At 42.7% G+C, this 20,043-nt stretch overlaps 1 protein-coding gene across 2 annotated transcripts in view; it reads left to right on the forward strand.

Moving 5' to 3' along the window:
• Positions 1–20,043, forward strand: part of LOC126416120 (trafficking protein particle complex subunit 12) — a 138,568-nt gene that overhangs the window by 71,073 nt on the left and 47,452 nt on the right. For both annotated transcript variants that reach the window (XM_050083644.1, XM_050083645.1), the window contains exon 6: positions 17,754–17,900. In XM_050083644.1, coding sequence (XP_049939601.1) covers positions 17,754–17,900 — 147 coding nt within the window. The remainder of the gene's footprint in view (positions 1–17,753; positions 17,901–20,043) is intronic.

The following is a 20,043-nucleotide window of genomic DNA, read 5'->3' on the forward strand; positions in this document are numbered from 1 at the left end:
ATACTAGGAGAGTGTAGTGGGAAAGAGGCACTAATTCAACAAATGGCTTAGTGGTTGTACGACAAGAGGAAAGAAGTACAGAGAATAGAGCATAAAACAGATAGATAGGGTGAAAGAGAGTGGGAAAGACAAGGGGGGAAAAGGAGAGGAAGCTGGAGATGAAAAGCCAGACAAGGAGAGGAGAAACAAAAGGGGAGGAGTGGAAAACAGGGGGAAGGGAGGGGCAGAGAGAGGTCGGGGTAGTGAGAGAGAGAGAGAGAGAGAGAGAGAGAGAGAGAGCCCATGTGGGGGGAGGGGGAGAGAAGAGTGACAGGACAAGACAGTAAAATATCTGGATGGAGAAGGATTAGTGTGAACAGAAAGGGGGGGGGGGGGAGTGGCAAACAGGTTAGTGGAGGTTTAGGGTAGGGGGACTGCTTGAGAGACAATTTTCAGCTGTGTAGTTCAGTGAAACTTGTGCTAGAAGCAGGTATACAAATGGTCTGTGTAATGAAAAAGCTGTTAAAATCATTTGTATTGTGATGTGACACATGTTTAGCAACTGGATGGGAAATTCACACTTTGACAGTGATTCGTGCGAACAGATAGTTGGTTACTTGTCATGCTGACACTGAATGGTGTACAGTAATTTCAGCTGATACACAACATGACTGCTTTCACAAGTAACCCTGCATTTTATTGGGTGGCAACTGCTTGTGGCTGGACAACAGTAGGAGGTGGTTTGTGGGTGTATGAAAGAGGTCTTGCAACTGGGTCAGCTACAAGTGAATGACCCATGGGGCGCAGGATTGAAATAGAGGTATGCAAGGGTATTCTGTAAGTTGGGTGGCCAGCAGAACAATGGTTAAGATTTTGGGTAGGATATCAATCATCTGCCAACATGATGAGGAATAGTCAAAGTCTTGACGAAGAATGTGGTTGAACTTGTGAAGGCCAGGGTGATACTGGGTGATCAGAGGACTGGTTGACAGTTTTACTAATGTCAGAGGAGGAGGAGGTGGTGTTGGAATCTGTTTATGGATGAGCTGGATAGGATATTATCTGTCTATAAAGGCTCTCAAAACGCTACCAGTATAATTTGAAAACTCCTACTTTCCATTGCAGATGTGGTGTCTATGGGTGGCAAGGCTGTAAAGAAAAGACTTTTTGATCTGAAATGGTTGACACTGTCAAAGTGGAGGTATTGTGGCTTGTTAGTGCACTTGATATGAACAGACATGTTTATAGAGCCATCTGAGAGGTGGAGATCAACATCCAGGAAATTGTCTGCTGATTTAAGAAGGATCAGGTGAAGAGGATCTGGAAATAGGTGTTAAGGTTATGGAGGAAAGAGCAAAGGTTGTCCTCAACATGAGCCTGGATCATAAAAATGTCTCAATGAATATGAATCAGACAAGGGGTTTAGGTATTGAGTGGATAGGAAGGATTCTTCCATGTGGCCCATAACTAAGTTGGCATAGGATACTGTCACACAGGTACCCATGGCAGTACTATGGATTGTTTATAGATTGTTTATAGATTTTGCATTCAAAAGTGAAACAGTTGTGGCCATGCTGTGGTTGGCTAGGAGGATTAGCAAAGAGATGGTGGGACTGGGGGATGGTGGGTATGGGGGATGTTGGCATATAAGGTTTGACAGACAAGGATGATGGAACTGTGGGGAGGCAGTGAAGGAAGTGAGCAGTATCTTGAATGTAGGATGAAATGTGTTGGTAAACAAAAGCACTCGTTAATTCTGTAGGAGCCTTGTACCCAGTCACAATGGGATGACCTTTTGGAAGACACATGGGGATTGGGTTTGTGGGGTCTGGGGGATAGGGAAAAGGTAGGGGTACAGGGAGGGAGGGAGGGGAGGTTGTTGTTGTGGGGAGGTAGATCGATTCAATTGTCAAGTTTTGGGATGGACCTAAAACCTTGAGCAGCTGCTGGAGGTCATGTTGGAGTTTGGGATGGGATCATGGTTGTAAGGCTTGTATGCAGAGGTACTGGAAATTTGGCAGAGACCCTCATCCACATAGTCACAATGATGCATGACCACTTTATCTGCAGGAAGCATGATATGGTCTGGATTGGTCTTCAGGTTATGGATTGCTGTTTATGGATTGCTGTGTGTACCAAAGGAATGATCTGCGACTCTCTGGAGAAGGATTTAGGGAAAGAAGATGAGGTCAGACTAGAAGTAAGGAATTTCTGAAAGATTAGCAGGGGGTGACTGGATGGAAGATGGGGAGGATCCCTTGGTTGGCAGTTGTCTTGGGGTTGTGTGATGATGAAATGTTGCCACTTCAGAGAACAAGTAAAGGAAAGAAGAGCCTATACAAGTCCATCATGGTAGAACTTAGTTCTGGGTCTGAAAGTGATGTCGTTAGAAAGTATTAGGACATCTGCAGGGGTCAGAGATTTTGCAGAAATGTTGACAACAGTGTTACAGGAAGGGCGTTCAGGAGCAGTGTGTCGAGCAAGTTTTTGAGGATGTAGAAGAGTGGAGCAAGTCAGCAAGGCATAGCCAGGGAGCTAAGAGGGGGGTTGTCAAGGGGATGGGAGGGAGTGGATTAGCATGGAAGGTGTTTTCTTCACCATGGGTAATCACTAGTGGAAACAAGGTAGGAGTGGCAGGGACAGCTTCCTCAGATGGTGCTGGGAATGTTGTTCCAACTGTTGAAGGGCAAGAGTTTCTGTTGTAGTGAAGGCATTTAGTCACAGAGTAAAATGATTTTGTGAAAGGAGTAGAGGCTGTCAAGTGTGGTTTGAGCTTGGATTGTATGATAATGAAGGACCAGCTTGGTGTGAGTGAGGGACTGATGGAATTGGAAAAAGTGAAGGTTCTTATAGTAGGATGGGTGACAACCTGAGATGCTAATTTTAATGGTAAGCCTGTTAGTTGGCATACTAAGTGCCAAACAGGTTTCAGAAAGAGGATGTGTGATTGGAGTTTTGCAAAGGCACAGGAGAGTTTTTAGAATTGGCAAAGGTAGAATGAGCAGTGATTCGTGGTTTGGATTGTTGGAGACAAAAGGGGCAACTGAAAAATAGTTAAAAGGAAGTTTGAAAATAAGAAGCTTAAAACTTAATGTTGAATCATCATAATGGAAATAAATGGTATGTACTGTATGGAGAGCTGCAGAGAAAGTTAAGAGGAAAGATGAGAAAATATTTTAAAGAAGCAGAAAGTAGTAGGCATACTCATAAAAAAAATATGGTCAGTAGCAAATTAATGCATGCTGCAGTAAGAAACTCGTGTGATTGTAAATAATATGCGTGATTGTATAATGCGATCATAAATAAACACACGTGATTGGCTAACAGTCTGACTGGGCAGTAGAAGTTGGGAGGGGAAATGATGTTAAAAACAACCCTGGAATTAAATATTCAAAGAGGGACCGTCACTGTGAGAGCAGGGATTGTAGTATGGCACTGTTTATTACAGTGTCTGTGTGGCAGACCGTTACAACAGCAGGCATTCAAATTGCACAATGGAGGGTGGCAGTGTTTGTTTTGAAGGTGGATACTGTAGAGGAGAAGAAAGTTTAGGCATAATAAATAAAGAATGGATAATGAGTTTTAAATAAGTAAAGAAAAGCAGTAACAAAGTTAAATGGGTATGGGGAACAAGAGAGCCAGATTGGCAGCATATAAAAAATAATGAAAATTTGTGGCTGGAACAATATGTGAAATAAGGGAAATGCAATCATTCACCTATAGCGGACTGATGTGTGGAATATTGAAACACATAACTGGGAACATTATGCACACTATCTCTTGAGATCTTGCTCTTTTATTAGTAAAAGTACACACATTACCACACACATTCCCAAATGTACACTCCCTTTGACCATGGCGAAACGGTTTATTGAAAGAAAGCCACTGTTGGGTGTAGCAAAGATCTGCTATGATGTAGGTGTCTGGACAGTACCAGAAAGTAGAAGCAAGCATTTCCCTGTCCAAGTTGCTAGCTTAATCAAATTCAAAGCTCAAAGTCCAGATAGCTATGTGCTTGGTGTGTTGTTGTCGATATTGTTGTCATGGATGTGGACTTTCGAAGACTGGTTTGATGCAGCTCCCCACACTAGTCTGTCTTGTGGGTTCATTTTTGCATGGCCACTCCAGCCTACATCCATTTGAATGTGCTTACTGTAGTCACACTTTAGTGTTTATGTGCAATTTTTACAGTGCAGTCCACCTCCCTCCTCCTCATTAGTTATTCCATCTACCCGTCTGATCTTCAGTAGCACCACATTTGAGAAGCTCCTATTCTCTTCTTATCAGGCATGTTTTATCATCTGTGTTTCACATCCATACAAGGCTACAAGTCAGACAGAACACTGAAATTTATATTCAATGTCGGCAAATTTCTCTTTTTTTAGAAACTCTTTCCTATAGCCATTCTGTTTTTTGTACGCTCTCTACATTCGCCATCATTACTTAATTTTACTGCCCAGACAGCAAAACCCATCTACTGCCTTTAGTATCTCATTTCTTAAAATAATTCCCTCAGAAACATCTGATTTAGTTTGACTACATATCATTACCCTTATTCTTCCTTTGTTGAAGTTAATCTTACAAGCTCTTTTCAAGACGTTATCCACTCCATTCAGTTAATCTTCAATGTCATGTGATGTCTCTGATAGAAGTACATTGTCATCGGCAAACTCCTAAGTTTTTGACGTATTGCCTGTTGGCTTTCATCTTGGGATCTGCAGCTAATGTTTGTTTGATGATCATCCTGATGTTCCACCAGTACGAGTGGTGGGCATTGTCAAAGATGATTACCCTTCTTTTAGCTGGAGGCAGTCTTCTTATTTGTTGAAACTAATATCTAGTTCATGAAGTCAGTGGTTTCCCTGAAGAAATGGGTGTTGGCCTCACACAGTGCATGTTCTGGTATGGGGAATTTCTCCACCTGTCCCAGCCCACAAGGCCATTCATGTTCGATGACCATGGTATCGACTTTTCCTCAAATATACTGTATACGATATACTCCCAACATTGTAAGTGGTGCCTCTTCTGTCCTTTGCCAATCTGAGACTCTATCTGATCTTCTTGGTCAGCTTGTAAATAGTTTTTGTGCATGTTCGTACACTGTATGGCTGATGCTGTTTGTCTGTCACCCCGAGGACATTTGGTAGGAAAGGCCTTACATGACATTTCCTCTTCCAGTGTTATAATCACTGAGTTTTAGATTTTGTGGTGCTTCTTATGCAGTGGGTGGAGTGTCTGTTGTTGCTCAGAGTACATTCCAGGTGTTGCACCTCATATCAGAGGTACTGCACATTATGCCTTTTTCTTGTGCACATTTTGACTTTACTAATCATACAACTTTTTTGGGTCTGGTGATTATGTGAAATATTGTGTAGGTATCCATTTTTCTGCAGAACATGTAGATCTCACCACAAGTTGCTTCATATGGAATGTTAGTTTATACAAACAGCTGGCAGAGATCAATGTGGGATGTCCAATTAGTGTACTGGTTGCCAGTTATTCATGAAGCATTTTGAAAGAAAAGTGCTGCATTTTACACCATGTAAACCTATGTTTGTTCAAGAAAGTCATCTAAATTCATAAACATGACATTTTTAACAAAAAAGAAAAAGACTCAAGGTGAACAGTCCTGGATCTGTGCTCGAACAAATGACTATTGCCCATAAAAATTGAGAACCATAACAGTAATGACCAGGAAAAGGCCCTCAAACATTGACGAAACAGTTATATATTGTTGGCAGCCGCAAGGTTGACTCCAGTCCACTGCCAGCAGTGGAGGGTGAATTTTTGACAACAACAGCCACTTATACAACCAAAATGTCAAAAAATTATCAAAAAAAATGTTGGTGGAAGATCCCAAGACGAAATTCAATAGGCAATATGTCAACAAGTGGCTATGGAGCCTCAGCAGTTTTTTACTGAAAGTTCTTATTTCCTCTCCATGAACTGTAATTCCCTTTCGACAATTTTCCTAGGTTTGTTAACTTGTTGTTCATCATACAAGTTGAATAACATGGGGGATAAAATACAGTCTCCCACCCTTCTCGACTACTGTTTCCTTTTCATATCCTTTGCCTTTTATAACTGCAGTCTTGTTTTTGTATAAGTCATAGACAACCTTTCACCCCCTGTATTTTATGCCTGCTACTGTAAAAATTAAAGAGTATATTTCAGTAAACATTGTCAAAAGCTTTATCTAAATCTACATATTCTATAAACTTAAGTTTACATTTCTTTAATCTATCTTCAAACATACATCGTAGCGTTAGTATTGTCTCAGATGTTCCTGTATTTCTCTGGAGTTGAAACTGGTCTTCGCAGAGGCTAGCTTCTACCAGTTTTTCCGTTCCTCTGTAAATAATTGGCATCAGTGTTTTACTGTCATGAATTATTAAACTGATAGTTCAGTAGTATTCATACCTGTTATCACTTAATTTCCTTGGAACTGGAATTATTACATTCTTCTTGAAGTCTGATGGTATGTTGACAGTCTCATATATCTTGCATACCAAGTAGAATAGTTTTGTGGTGATGGGTTCTCTATGGATCTGAATAATTCTGAGGGAATTTCATTTACTCGAGGCATGTTGTTTCAACTTATGTCTTTCATGCTCTGGTAAATTCTCAAGGTGGCATATGTCCCAGCTCATGTTCATCTATTTCCACTGCTCTTTCTATAATATTGTCTTGAACATTCATTTCTCTGATATGGACCTTCTGTGTATTCCCTTTCACTTCTTTGCTTAGTGTAAGCACCCCAAAAGTAATGAAATCTAATCCAATGAATCAAACAGGGTGCTAAACAACCGACTAATATGGTGCATTGCAAACAGCTGTATACGAAACTGGCAGCCTACCACCATGCAATCATATTTAATCAATCAGGTCAGCTTCTAGATCTATCTTTGAACATGTCTGCTGAAGTAGAGCCTACTTGATTTTATTACGAGAAATTGAGACAGTATCTGCCTAAATAATTATTGGGAAAGCAAAAACAAATGCTTTTTATTATTATGAACTTCTGTTCCTACATTTAATAATGGAAATTGCATTTCATATATTATTCTTTATGTAAAATGGAAATATCATGATGTTAGGAATTATTATTCTGAGATCATAGATATATTTCACTGCCATGAAAAATTATCTCTGTTATGTATATTAAATTTTTCCCTTCTGACTTGAAATAAATGAAAAATTCTTTTAATTCTGAATTATTACTTTATCAGGCTCATGCCAAAGTTAATACAAGCTTCTGCTAGTGTGGTTTTACGTAAAGATAAATTTTCAACAATCAAAGATAACCATGCTGTGTTAACTGAAAATTGGACATTGTAAATAACTTTAAAATGCAAGTTGTTCATAATGCAGAGTGCAAGAAATGAAAGAAAACTAATTTTAAGGTACCTTTGAAATTAAATTAAAATACCACATGAGCCTCCACCCATACAAAGTACTGTCCACATGTACATAAATATTAAGGAGAGGAAAATTTTTCCATTTCAAAGCAAGAACAAATTTTTAAAATTCAGCATTGATAATTATTATTTAATGGTAATTCAACTTACATGAATAAGTAGCAAGCCTCTAACAGCAAATGGCATACAGAGGCACAAGCACAAGTCTAGACAAGTGCCGAGCAACAAAATCAAAAAGACAAATGTTCAGAGAGAGATAACATGATGTCTTTATTTCGTAATCCATGGAGTCTTTACATGTCACTGAGAAATCTAAAGTTTCAATACACTACTTGTGATAAATATTCTTTGTTAAGTGTATATCACTGTAATTACTTATACCACTAAGTAGAGGCATCACATAACTACTAGCATTGTGAACACCTTGGATGCTAAGGTTGAGAGTCTGTACCTTAGGACAACCTATACAACTCACTGACAACTTCTTCTGGCCAGAAAACAAAACTTAACCTGTGTAATGATGTTGGGGGGGATGCCTTATTTTAATTTACCTGTAATATTACACAAACAAAGTCAGCATTTAAAAAAAAAAAAAAAAAAATACTTAATGAAACTGCATCTACAAATTTACAGATGTTGTCCTTTTTGCCTGCACTACTTGCGTTTTGGAATTCTTTGAGCAGGAAAGTCAAAAGTGGTAGTTCATATCTAATGGAAAGTCCAGGATTAAGTAAAACAGTGTTATGAAAAGGATATATTGCTACTCACCATACACAGGAGACATTAACTTGCAGACAGGCACAGTGAAAAGATTGCTATACATTTAAGCTTTCAACCAAGAGGCCTTCTTCTGAATTATTAGGTCTACAACTTTATTTCTACAATTTTTCTTGAAGTTCAAGGCTTTATTGTGAAAAGCTTACAAAAAATTTTCAGTTCAAAGCTTTGGCTGGCAACAACTTCTCCCATCTTTCGAGCCTCATACAAATACAATGGCAGGAGAATGGGGCGTCTTTTGTAGAGGTCCATGAAAGTGATCCAGTTTCAGTTGTTTACATGACCGGAAGTGCTGATCAGTCAGGCCATGTGCCATTAATTGAAAAAGGTGGTAGTCGGAGTGAGCACTGTCTGGAGAATATGGCAAGAGAGAGTACTTTCCATTTCAGCATTTTCAAGAATCCAGAATGAGATTTTCACTCTGCAGCGGAGTGTGCGCTGATATGAAACTTCCTGGCAGATTAAAACTGTGTGCCCGAGTCTCGGTCGGGCACACAGTTTTAATCTGCCAGGAAGTTTCATTTTCAAGAATGTTTGCCGGGTTTTGCAACACAAGGCTGAGCATTGTCATTGTGCAAAATCACCTTTTTGTATCTATTGCTGTATTTTGGCCATTTGTCTTTCCGTGTTTGGCTCATGCATCAATTGCTTTTACTTTTGATGATCTCCTGTGAGTGTCTCCCCTGCGGGCCCGGGGTTAGAATAGGCCCAAGGTATTCTTGCCTGTCTTACAAGGTGACTAAAAGGAGTTTCACATGTTTCGGCCTTTATGTGTTGTTCCCTTATAGGGTTTGATCTCTATGATTCAAAATTTCCCCGAAGAGCGACCAATTGGGGAAGCGCACCTTACGAGGTGCATCGTGTCCATCGTGCATTGAGATCTTTAGCTCACTTTCTCGGGACTCGCATTCGGGAGGACGACAGTTCAATCCCGTGTCTGGCCATCCTGATTTAGGTTTCCCGTGATTTCCCTAAATCGCTCCAGGCAAATGCCGGGATGGTTCCTTTGAAAGGGCACGGCCGACTTCCGTCCCCGTCTTTCCCTAACCCGATGAGGGACCTCGCTGTCTCTTCTCCTCCCCCAAACAACCCAACCCTCACTTTCTTATTGTCACATTACAGTCCTGCCCATTCTCCATCTCCTGGGCGAGGACACCTTCCTGGGTGTGTTTTCCACCATGGACTATGCAGTGTCGATTTCTGGGTCGACGATGATCATGGACTTCATTGCACCTGATATCCAGCACGGTAGCAAGTCTGTTGTGGTGGGGCCACCATGCACTCTGTTGGCTGTAGCCCCCGACCACACAGGGATCGCTGTGCTGATCCCTGCACCATTAACTCCCCACGTATGCCCATCCCCCTGGGGCATTGGGACTCCTGGCGATTGCCATCCCGCCAGGTGACCTTTGCTGCGGCTGGGTGGCGCACTTGGGGAGGGCCCCTGGTCGGAGTGGATGGCATCAGGGTGGATGACATGCGATGAAATGTAGTCCATCATCTCTTGCTACTGGTGGTGAAACACCAGCAGTCTCCAAGCGATCATGAGCTCAATTCAACGCACAGAAGTACGGCCCCAAATTGTTGCCCTCCCTGGCCACACCATGGAAGGAACGTCAGGCTAAGGATGGCAGCTGATCTTATTCAGCCCGGTACCTTGTATGTTTGAGAGCTGATGGGGAATCTTTCATGACAATGAAGCCTCAGTTTTTTGTTGAGCATTTAGAGGACAAGCTTGGGGAGGCGGAGGGATTGTCGAAAATGAGATCTGGGTCAGTCTTGATTAAAACAGCATCCACTGCCCAGTCACGGGAGTTATTCGCTTGTGACAAGCTGGGGGATGTTTCTGTAACCATCACACCCCATAAGAGCTTAAATGTGGTCCAGGGTATCATATTTCACAGAGACCTTCTTTTGCAGTCTGATGATGAGCTGCCCGCTAATTTAGAGCGAAGTGCACATTTCGTCCGGCGTGTCCAGTGGGGTCCGAAGGATAATCAGGTTGCCACCAGTGCCTTCATCTTGGCCTTTGAGGGTGATACATTGCCCGAGAAGGTCAAGGTGATGACTACTGATGTGATGGAAAGGCCTATATCCCTCCCCCCGATGCAGTGTTTTAAGCGCTGGAAGTTCGGCCATATGTCTTCCCGCTGTACTTCCAACCTCACATGCCGAGATTGCGGACGCCCATCACGTGCCAATACTCCATGTGCCCTGCCTCCCATCTGCGTCAACTGCGGAGAGCACCATTCACCTTTCTCACCAGACTGCAGAATTCTCCAGAAAGGAAAATCATGGAGTACAAGACCCTGGAGAGACTGACCTAAAGTGAGGCTAAGAGAAAATTTGAATGCCTTCATCCTGTGCATAAGACATCGTCTTACGCCGTCGCTGCAACAGTTCTGGCACCATCACCTCTGCCAACACAGGTCACCTCTCATACTACACCTGCCCCCTTGATGGTGGGGGGGTGGGGGGGGGGGCATTTCCCTCCATGTTGCTCCTGCACCACCTACTTCGGGAGCAAACCCCCCCCAACCATCGGGGACATCCGTTCCCACTTCTAAGACAGAGAAACATCTTCTTTGGCTTTTCTCACTAGGAAGGGGTCCCTTGGGTCACTCCCTTCCCAGGTTTCTGCTAGTGGGGCAGATGATGCCCGCCAGTGGCTGAAGAACCCAAAAGCAGCTGGTCGTAGGGCTTCATGCTCGTCCTCAGTCCCAGAGACTGAGCCAGTGAAGTCCTCCCAGCCAGGGAAACCCACGGAGCAGTGAGAAAAATCCAAAAAGAAAACCTCTAAGACCAAGGAAATTGCAGTGGCACCCACACCACCACTACCTACAAGCTCTGCGGCTGAGGATGGGGTGGAGATTTTGGCGTCTGCTGAGGACCTAGATCTCGCCAGACCTTCATACACAATGGATATAGACTGCTCAGGCAATAAATCGGTGGCAGCAGTTGACTCTCAGGCATAAACTGCCTCATTGAATGTTCCATGCCTTCCCAGTCTCACGATGTCAACCTCCACTGGAATTGCGGTGGTTTTATCCACCGCCTGCCTGAGCTACGGCAACTGTTAAGCTTTACACCTGCTATCTGCATTGCCCTTCAGGAAACCTGGTTCCCAGCAATGCAGACCCCTGCCCTCCATGGCTATGAGGGATATTACAGGAACCGTAGCGACTATAATCGAGTGTCAGGTTGAGTTTGCATTTATGTCCTAAACTTGGTCTGTAGTGAACATGTGCCCCCTTCAAACCCCTCTTAAAGCTGTGGCTGTCAGAATAAGGACAACACAGGAAATAACTATCTGCAATGTGTATCTTCCTCCAGTTGGTGCAATACCCCAGAATGTATTAGCTGCACTGATTGATCAACTCCATAAACCTTTCCCTCTTCTGGGAGATTTCAATGCCCATAACCCCTTATGGGGTGGTATCATGCTTACTGGCCGAGGCAGAGATGTCAAAACTGTGCTATCACAATTCAACCTCTGCCTCTTAAATACTGTGGCTGCCACACATTTCAGTGTGGCTAATGGTAGTTACTCGACCATTGATTTATCAATTTGCAGCCCAAGACTTGTCCCATCTATCCACTGGAGAGGACATGACGACCTCTGTGGTATTTACCACTTCCCCACCATCTTGTCACTGCCTCAACGTCAGGCACATGGACGCCTGCCCAGATGGGCTTTGAACAAGGTGGACTGGGGAACTTTCACCTCTGCTGTCACCGCTGAATCTCCCAGACATGGTAACATCGATGTGATTGTTGAGCAGGTGACTAGCATAATTGTTTCTGTGGCAGAAAACACGGTCCCTCACTCTTTAGGGTTTCCGAGGTGTAAGGCAGTCCCTTGGTGGTCACCGGAAGTCGCTGACGCAATTAAGGAGCGTTGGTGAGCTCTACAGTGGCATAAGCGGCACCCTTCCTTGGAGCACCTCATAGCCGTTAAACGGTTCCTTGCCCGTGTTCGCTACCTTATCAAGCAATGGAAGGAGGAGATACGTCTCCACCATTGGGTGCCACACGGCACCTTCCCAAGTCTGGGCAAATATCAAACGTCTTTTTGGCTACCAGGCCCCAACAGCTGTCCCCAGTGTTACCACAAATGGCGAGTTATGTACTGATGCAAATGCGATTGCCGAGCACTTTTCTGAGCACTTTGCTCAAGCCTCTGCGTCGGAGAATTACCCCCCAGCCTTTCACACACTCAGACGGCGGCTGGAAGGGAACGTCCTCTCATTCACTACAAGCTGCAGTGAATCCTATATCACCCCATTTACAGAGTGGGAGCTCCTCAGTGCCCTTGCAAATTGCCCCGACACAGCTCCAGGACCTGATCACATCCACAGCCAGATGATTAAACATCTCCTTATCATCTTCAATCATATCTGGTGTGATGGCATCTTTCCATCACAGTGGCAGGAGAGCACCACCATTCCTGTGCTCAAACCCGGTAAAAACCCGCTTGATGTTGATAGCTATCGACCCGTCAGCCTCACCAACGTTCTTTGCAAGCTGCTGGAACGTGTGGTATATCAGTGGTTGGGTTGGTGTCCTGGAGTCACATGGCTTGCTGGCTCCATGTCAGGGTGGCTTCCACCAGGGTCACTCTACTATTAATAATCTTATGTCCATTGAGTCTGCCATCCGAACAGCCTTTTCCAGATGGCAACACCTGATTGCCTTCTTTTTTGACTAACGTAAAGCATACGACACGATTTGGCGACATCGTATCCTTGCCACATTGTAAGAGTGGAGTCTCTGAGGCCCACTCCCAATTTTTATCAAAAACTTCCTGTCCAAGTTTGTGCCTACCATAGTTCCATCCATATCCAGGAGAACAGAGTCCCACGGGGCTCTGTATTGAGTGTCTCTCTATTTTTTGTGACCATTAATGGTCTAGCAGCAGCTGTCGGGCCCTCTGTCTCACCTTCTCTGTATGCAGACATCTTCTGCATTTTGTACTGCTGCTCCACTACTGTTGTTGCTGAACGTGCCTCCATGGAGCCATCCACAAGGCGCAGTCATGAGCTCTAGTCCACGGCTTCCAGTTTTCAACTGCAAAGTCGTGTGTCATGCACTTTTGTCGGCATCGTACCATTCATCCGGAACCCGCACTTTACCTTAATGATGATCCACTCACTGTAGTGGAGACATATCAATTCCTAGGACTAGTTTTCAACATTCGGTTGACTTGGCTCCCTCATCTTTGTCAGCTTATTCGGAAGTGCTGGTAACACCTCAATGCCCTCCATTGCCTGAGCAACACCAATTGGGGTGCAGATTGCTGTACACTGCTGCAGCTCTACAGAGCCCTTGTCCAATCCCGAATTGACTATGAGAGTGTGGTTTTTGGTTCGGCAGTGCCTTCAGCACTGCATTTACTCAACCTTGTGCACCACTGTGGGGTTAGATTAGTGACAGTAGCTTTTAGGACGAGTCTGGTGACCAGCATACTGGTGGAGGCTGGTGTCCCTCCACTGCAGATCAGACGTGCGCAACTGCTCACCAGTTATGCAGCACACATTCATAGTTCCCCTGAGCACCTGAATGACCTTCTCCTTTTCCCGCCTGTGGCAGTCCATCTCCCACATCGGCGGCCTATATCGGGGCTAACGATTGCGGTTCGTGTGTAGTCCCTTATCTCAGAACTGGAGTCTCCCTTTACCACCTCTACTTCTGGTCCGTTCATGTATGCCTCCATGGTGTATGCCTCGGCCGCAGCTTCTTCTGGACCTTTTGCATGGCCCTAAGGACCCCGTTAACCCCACCGCTCTCCTCTGTCACTTCCTCTTGATTCTTGACATGTTCCAGGGCTCTGAAGTGGTTTACACCAACAGCTCAATGGCTGATTCTCATGTAGGCTTCACATATGTTCATGGAGGACATATTGAGCAACATTCTTTGCCAGTTGGCAGCAGTGTTTTCACTGCAGAGCTGGCAGTCATATCTTGTGCTCTTGAGTACATCCGCTCATCCCTGGTGAGTCATTTCTCCTGTGTACTGACTCATTGAGCAGCCTACAAGCTGTCAACCAGTGCTACCCTCGCCACCCTCTGGTAGCATCCATTCAGTAGTCCATCTTTGCCCTGAAACAGTCCCGCCATTCTGTGGTGTTTGTGTGGACCCCAGGACATGTTGGAATCCCCGGCAACGAACCTGCCGACAGGCTGGCGAAGAAACTGACGCAGAAACTGCTTCTGGAGATAGGCATCTCTGAAACTGACCTGCATTCTGTCTTACACCGTAGGGTTTTCCGGCTTTGGGAGACGGAATGGCATAACAGCATGCACAACAAACTGGGTGTCATTAAGGAGACTATGAATGTATGGAAGTCTTCCATGCAGGCCTCTCGCAGGGAATCAATTGTCCTCTGCCGGCTCCGCATTGGTCATACGTCGCTAACGCATGGTTACCTACTCTGTCGTGAGGACCCACCTCAGTGTCGCTGAGGCTCCCAAATGACAGTCGTCCACCTCTTGATGGACTGCCCACTTTTAGCTGCTCTGCGGCAGACTTTTAACTTTCCCAGCACCCTGCCTTCGGTGTTGGGCGACAGTGCCTCCACAGCAGCTTTAGTTTTACGTTTTATCTGTGAGAGTGGGTTTTATACTTCTATCTAGGTTTTAGTGCATGTCCTTTGTCCCTCTGTGTCCTTCACCCTAGTGCTTATTGGCTGGAGGTTTTAATGTATTGCAGAGTGACTGACTTTCCCTTTTTATTCTCGTGGTTGGCCAGCCACTGTAAGCTGCTTTCATGTTTTACTCTCTTCTGTTTCTAGCATCTCTCTGTTGTTTTCTTTTTGTCTTTTGTTCCTTTTAGTGTTCGTTGCTTTCCCTTCATTCTTGTGGCTTTTCCTTTCTTTTCGTTTTGTGTTACATGTTTCATCCATTTTATTCTCACACTTGTGTCATTGTTTTATTAGGACCAACTGACTGATGACCTCATAGTTTGGTCCCTTCTCCTGCCTCTAAACCAACTAACCATCTCCTGTGAATGTTTCCATGCATTTCAATAGCTTTGAAAACATGCTCTCTTCCACCACCAAGCCAGTCTTCAACATCAAAATCACCATTCATGAAACATTGATAACGTCCTCTGCATCTCCTGTCACTAAAAGTTCCTCACCGTAGGTGTTACCCAGCATTTTATGAGTCTCATCTGCAAATCTCCTCATGTTGAAGCAGAAAATTAAAACTTCACGCAAATGACAAGAATTGAGCTCATAAGTTGACATATTGAGTCGAAAATAACTTTATGATACCATCACATATTGACTAAGTACAACTTGCACACAGTTTACCACTGTTCTAGTCACAATGAAATCCCTTTCACATCCCAAAAAACTGATGCCATTACCTTTTTGGCCCACCATATTGTCTTTGCTTCCTTTTGTGGTGGTGAATCTACAATATCCAATGCACTGACTGTTGTTTTGTCTCTTATGATATAGCAGCAGACACAGATTTCAACTGTGGTCACATACCAGTGCAAAAAATCTTGTATTTGTTCTGAAAATTGGTCAAACATTGTTCGGACATTTCAATTCTGCTCTGTTTCTGATCCTGTGTTAAGAGTTTTGGCACCCACCCAGCAGGTAATTTTCTAATACCCAATTCAACTGTTCAAATGTGATATGCTTGTTCACATGACATCTCTCTAATTTCAGCAATTTCTCACACTTTCAGTCGGCGATCATCCATGATCGTTTTATGCATTTTTGCAATCATTTATAGATTAGTGGCTTACCTTCGCTGACCGCTATAGGAATCATCAACCAAGCTGTCCCAATCAAATTTAAACTTGTTCCATTAAGTTTCAGGTGTGCAGCCGCAAGAAATCTCCTTCTTCTAATATTTTGACTGTATATCGTCCAGCCATCTTCAGAGTGAGTCGCAAGACTGCCACTCCAGTGCTCGCTTCGTCCCTTTATACTTGTGTACCGCACGACTGTGCATGCGGCCACAGATGCAAATGCGCCAGAGACGTTGGTCAGCGGCAGAGACGTGCATAATGCGCGAGTTGTATCTATGACTCCACAGTCGATCTGTGTTGGCATATCAATATATCATTGTGAGCTGCTCTGTGACGACGTCTTTGTGAGTTTATTATACAGTGCAGCTCACAATGATGTATCAATATGCCAACACAGATCAACTGCGGAGTCATAGATACAACTCGCGCATTATGCACGTCTCTGCCGCCGACCAACGTCTCTGGCGCATTTGCATCTGTGGCCGCATGCGCAGTCGCGCGGTAAATGACTATAAAGGGACGAAGCAAGCACTGGAGCGGCAGTCTTGCGACTCACTCTGAAGATGGCTGAACGATATACAGCCGAAATATTAGAAGAAGAAGGAGATTTCTTGCTGCTGCACACCCGAAACTTAATGAAACAGTCTTTGCGCCACCAAAACCTGAAGATTCACATCAAATTTAAACTTGCTTATCCACTTGGAAAAAGTTGAATATGGAGGACCAGAGTTCCTCAGTGTGTTCTGAAAATCAGCATGAATTTCATTTGCTTTCTTACCTTTCTTTAAGAAGTACTTAATCACCACTCAAAGTTTGATTTTTATCCATCTTCACAAGTCATTACACGGGAGCAACAACAGAGAGGAATCTATGCCCAACATATTTCTGCACACCATAACAATTTTCTAAGAGTGCATATTCCACTGCACCATCTTAAAACAGCCTCACATACCTAAAATGTAGCCTGATAAGTTATTTGGATTTATCATGAACAATAATGGTCCTGCCCTGTCACATTTCCTTGAAGTGCACTGAATGCTACTGTTATATCAGACCTGTCTGTGAATTAAGAATGATGTATTGCATTGTTTTCCCTACAAAAACTTTGATTTGATAGCAGTAGAGCTTTTTGTTGAAGAAACTTGGATAGGTTTTGCCCCAGGAAAAATTTGTAATTATTTAATTTCTGTGTTCCCTAGTTGTGATTTTTGACAAGCCACTATTCTAGTTTTCATCTCTCTTCATGATTTTGTTTTGTTATTAACTCAGATTTTGTGCTAACAACTAGCCCTGTTCAGTACTTCATTTAAAACTTGCGTACTTTTAATCAAAAGGGCTCTGCTTTCTGTATGCCATAGCACTGGTATCTGTCTCTTTCTGCTTTGCCAGATTTCTTCCCTGTTCTCACAGTTGAAAAAAAAAGGCCAGATAACCAGTTTCTTTCAAGTACTGAACCACTGTTGTATATTCATGATTCCATGTGACATCCTGGTATCGACAGTTTCTGTCCCAAAATACAGTCAAATTATTGGTAGTACAAGAGCGCAGTATCAGCTTCCCAAAGTTATCCACACAATGCCTGTTTTGGAAGGTATTGTATAGTTCTTGTCTTTTTAGCTTATGCTACTGTAACTTTATATGTAACACTGATGAAGGCAAGAAGCTTACAGTGCACTGTGCTCTTTCTGGTTATACAAAAATCTTTTGAGAACATTTTTTGTAAATATTCTAAGGATTTCAACCTTTCACATACAGTCAACCACATTGTTTGTCCTTTCATTTTGTGAATGTATCGCCATACCTTTCTTGTTACAGATATTGCGTAACCTGAAGATTGGGCTCTGTGAAGATGGGAGTCCTGCTGAGCTGAGTATTACAGATAGAACAGAATCCCAGAAACTTTGGAAAGCACGAGAAGCAAGAGTGCTTCATTCTATTATAAACTGTGCGGTTTATCAGAAGGTAGGGTTATGAGGTGACAGGGACTAATTCAGTTATAGCTATATTATTCATAAAATGTAGGTATTTAATCTTCTAATGAAGAAGAATGAGTGTGGAGAACTTAGATAATAATGCACAGCAGCTTTGGCAGAAAAGATGGTAGAATAAGCCAGAGACTTTGTTAGCTGATAATTTCAAGAATGAGCGAGTTGCCTGTGTGAAGGATAATAATAGTATTAGTAATAATAATAATAATAATAATAATAATAAGGCTCAGGAAAAGAATAGGCCTTTGGTATGTTCCGCCAGTCGTAAAAGGCGACGAAAAGAACAAACCACTAATAGGGCTAACCCCCCTTTTAGTGTGATTAGTTGGTTCAGGACAGAACTAATGAAGCCTCGGACAAGCGCTGTCATGGTCGGGGACGACGCTTGAACCCTTTGCCCGTCCACAATGGTAACGACACTGCTAGCCACACGGAAAATGATTTAAATCCAAATAGAGGTGTTTTGCAGGATATGCTTCCTGCAACCGCTCTAGAAGGAAAACAAAGACGGAGGATGAGATGGTCAGATGAAGTTAACCGACACCTCATGTTCTGTTATTACCAAGCAACAAACTTAGGAACAAACACAACTGGATACAGATCACAAGTATACACAACATTTATTACCAGATACCCAGAATTAAAATTTTAACAGAACAACGACTAGCTGATCAGATCCGTGTAATAATCAAAAATAACAGGATACCCCTGTCAGAATTAGTAAACATCAAACAACAAGTACAACAAATACTAGAACAAAATAATGTGCAATTAGAAGAAGAAGAAAATACAGTAATGGACTCAAACATCTCAGAGCAAACAAACAAAGAACAACACGCATCAATTAAACAATCAGAGGAAAACGAAATCTTAAGACAGCCTCCAGAACAAGCACAAATAGAACATGAAGTGACACACATGTTAGATATAGAAGAAAAATTTCAGCTGACATATATAAAATACAAAGACACAAATACAGACACTAGACCATTCTTGCATAGACCACCAAATAACCCACAAGTCGAAACAACAATAACAACTATCAACACAATCATACACAACAAAATAAATGAAAATACAACTATGGAAGAGTTACAACTACTGATTTATATAGGAGCACTCACTACACTAAATATACACACTAGGCAGAGATCAGAACTAACCAAGACACAGAAGAAACCCACAAAACCAGCATGGCAACACAGGCTACAGATTAGAATAGAAAAACTGAGAAAAGACATCGGACAGCTAACACAATTTATAAAAATGAAATATCAGACAAAAAACGAAAAAGGTTAGGTAAGATCTCACAACAAGAAGTGATAGAGCAGTTAGATGAAAAGAAGCAGAAATTACAAGCATTGGCCAAAACGACTTAGAAGATACAAAAAAAGTGAAAATAGAAGGAAACAAAACCAAACATTCAACACAAACCAAAAGAAATTTTACCAGACATTAGATAACACACACATTAAAATAGACAATTCCCCAAACATAACATACATGGAACACTTCTGGAGCAACATATGGTCAAACCCGATACAGCATAACAGGCATGCTTGGTGGATACAAGCAGAAACAAACACATACAAGATGATACCACAAATGCCTGGAGTGATAATTTTGCAACATGAAGTCACCCAAGCGATTAATTCTGCTCACAATTGGAAAGCCCCTGGAAAAGATAAAATAGCAAATTTCTGGCTAAACAAGTCCACCTCAACACATTCACATCTAACTAAATTATTTAACAGTTACATTGCAGACCCATACACATACCCTGATACACTTAGACATGGTATAACTTATCTGAAACCTAAAGATCAAGCAGACACAGCAAACCCAACAAAATATCGCCCCATAACATGCCTACCAACAATATACAAAATATTTAACTTCAGTCATTACACAGAAATTAATGACACATACAACACATAACAAAATTATAAATGAAGAACAAAAAGGCTGCTGCAAAGGAGCACGAGGATGTAAAGAGCAACTGATAATAGATGCAGAGGTGACATATCAAGCTAAAACGAAACAAAGGTCGCTACACTACGCATACATTGATTACCAAAAAGCTTTTGATACTGTACCCCACTCATGGTTACTACAAA

The sequence above is a fragment of the Schistocerca serialis genome, chromosome 8 (genome assembly GCF_023864345.2).
Source record: "Schistocerca serialis cubense isolate TAMUIC-IGC-003099 chromosome 8, iqSchSeri2.2, whole genome shotgun sequence".
NCBI classification, from domain to species: Eukaryota; Metazoa; Arthropoda; class Insecta; order Orthoptera; family Acrididae; genus Schistocerca; species Schistocerca serialis.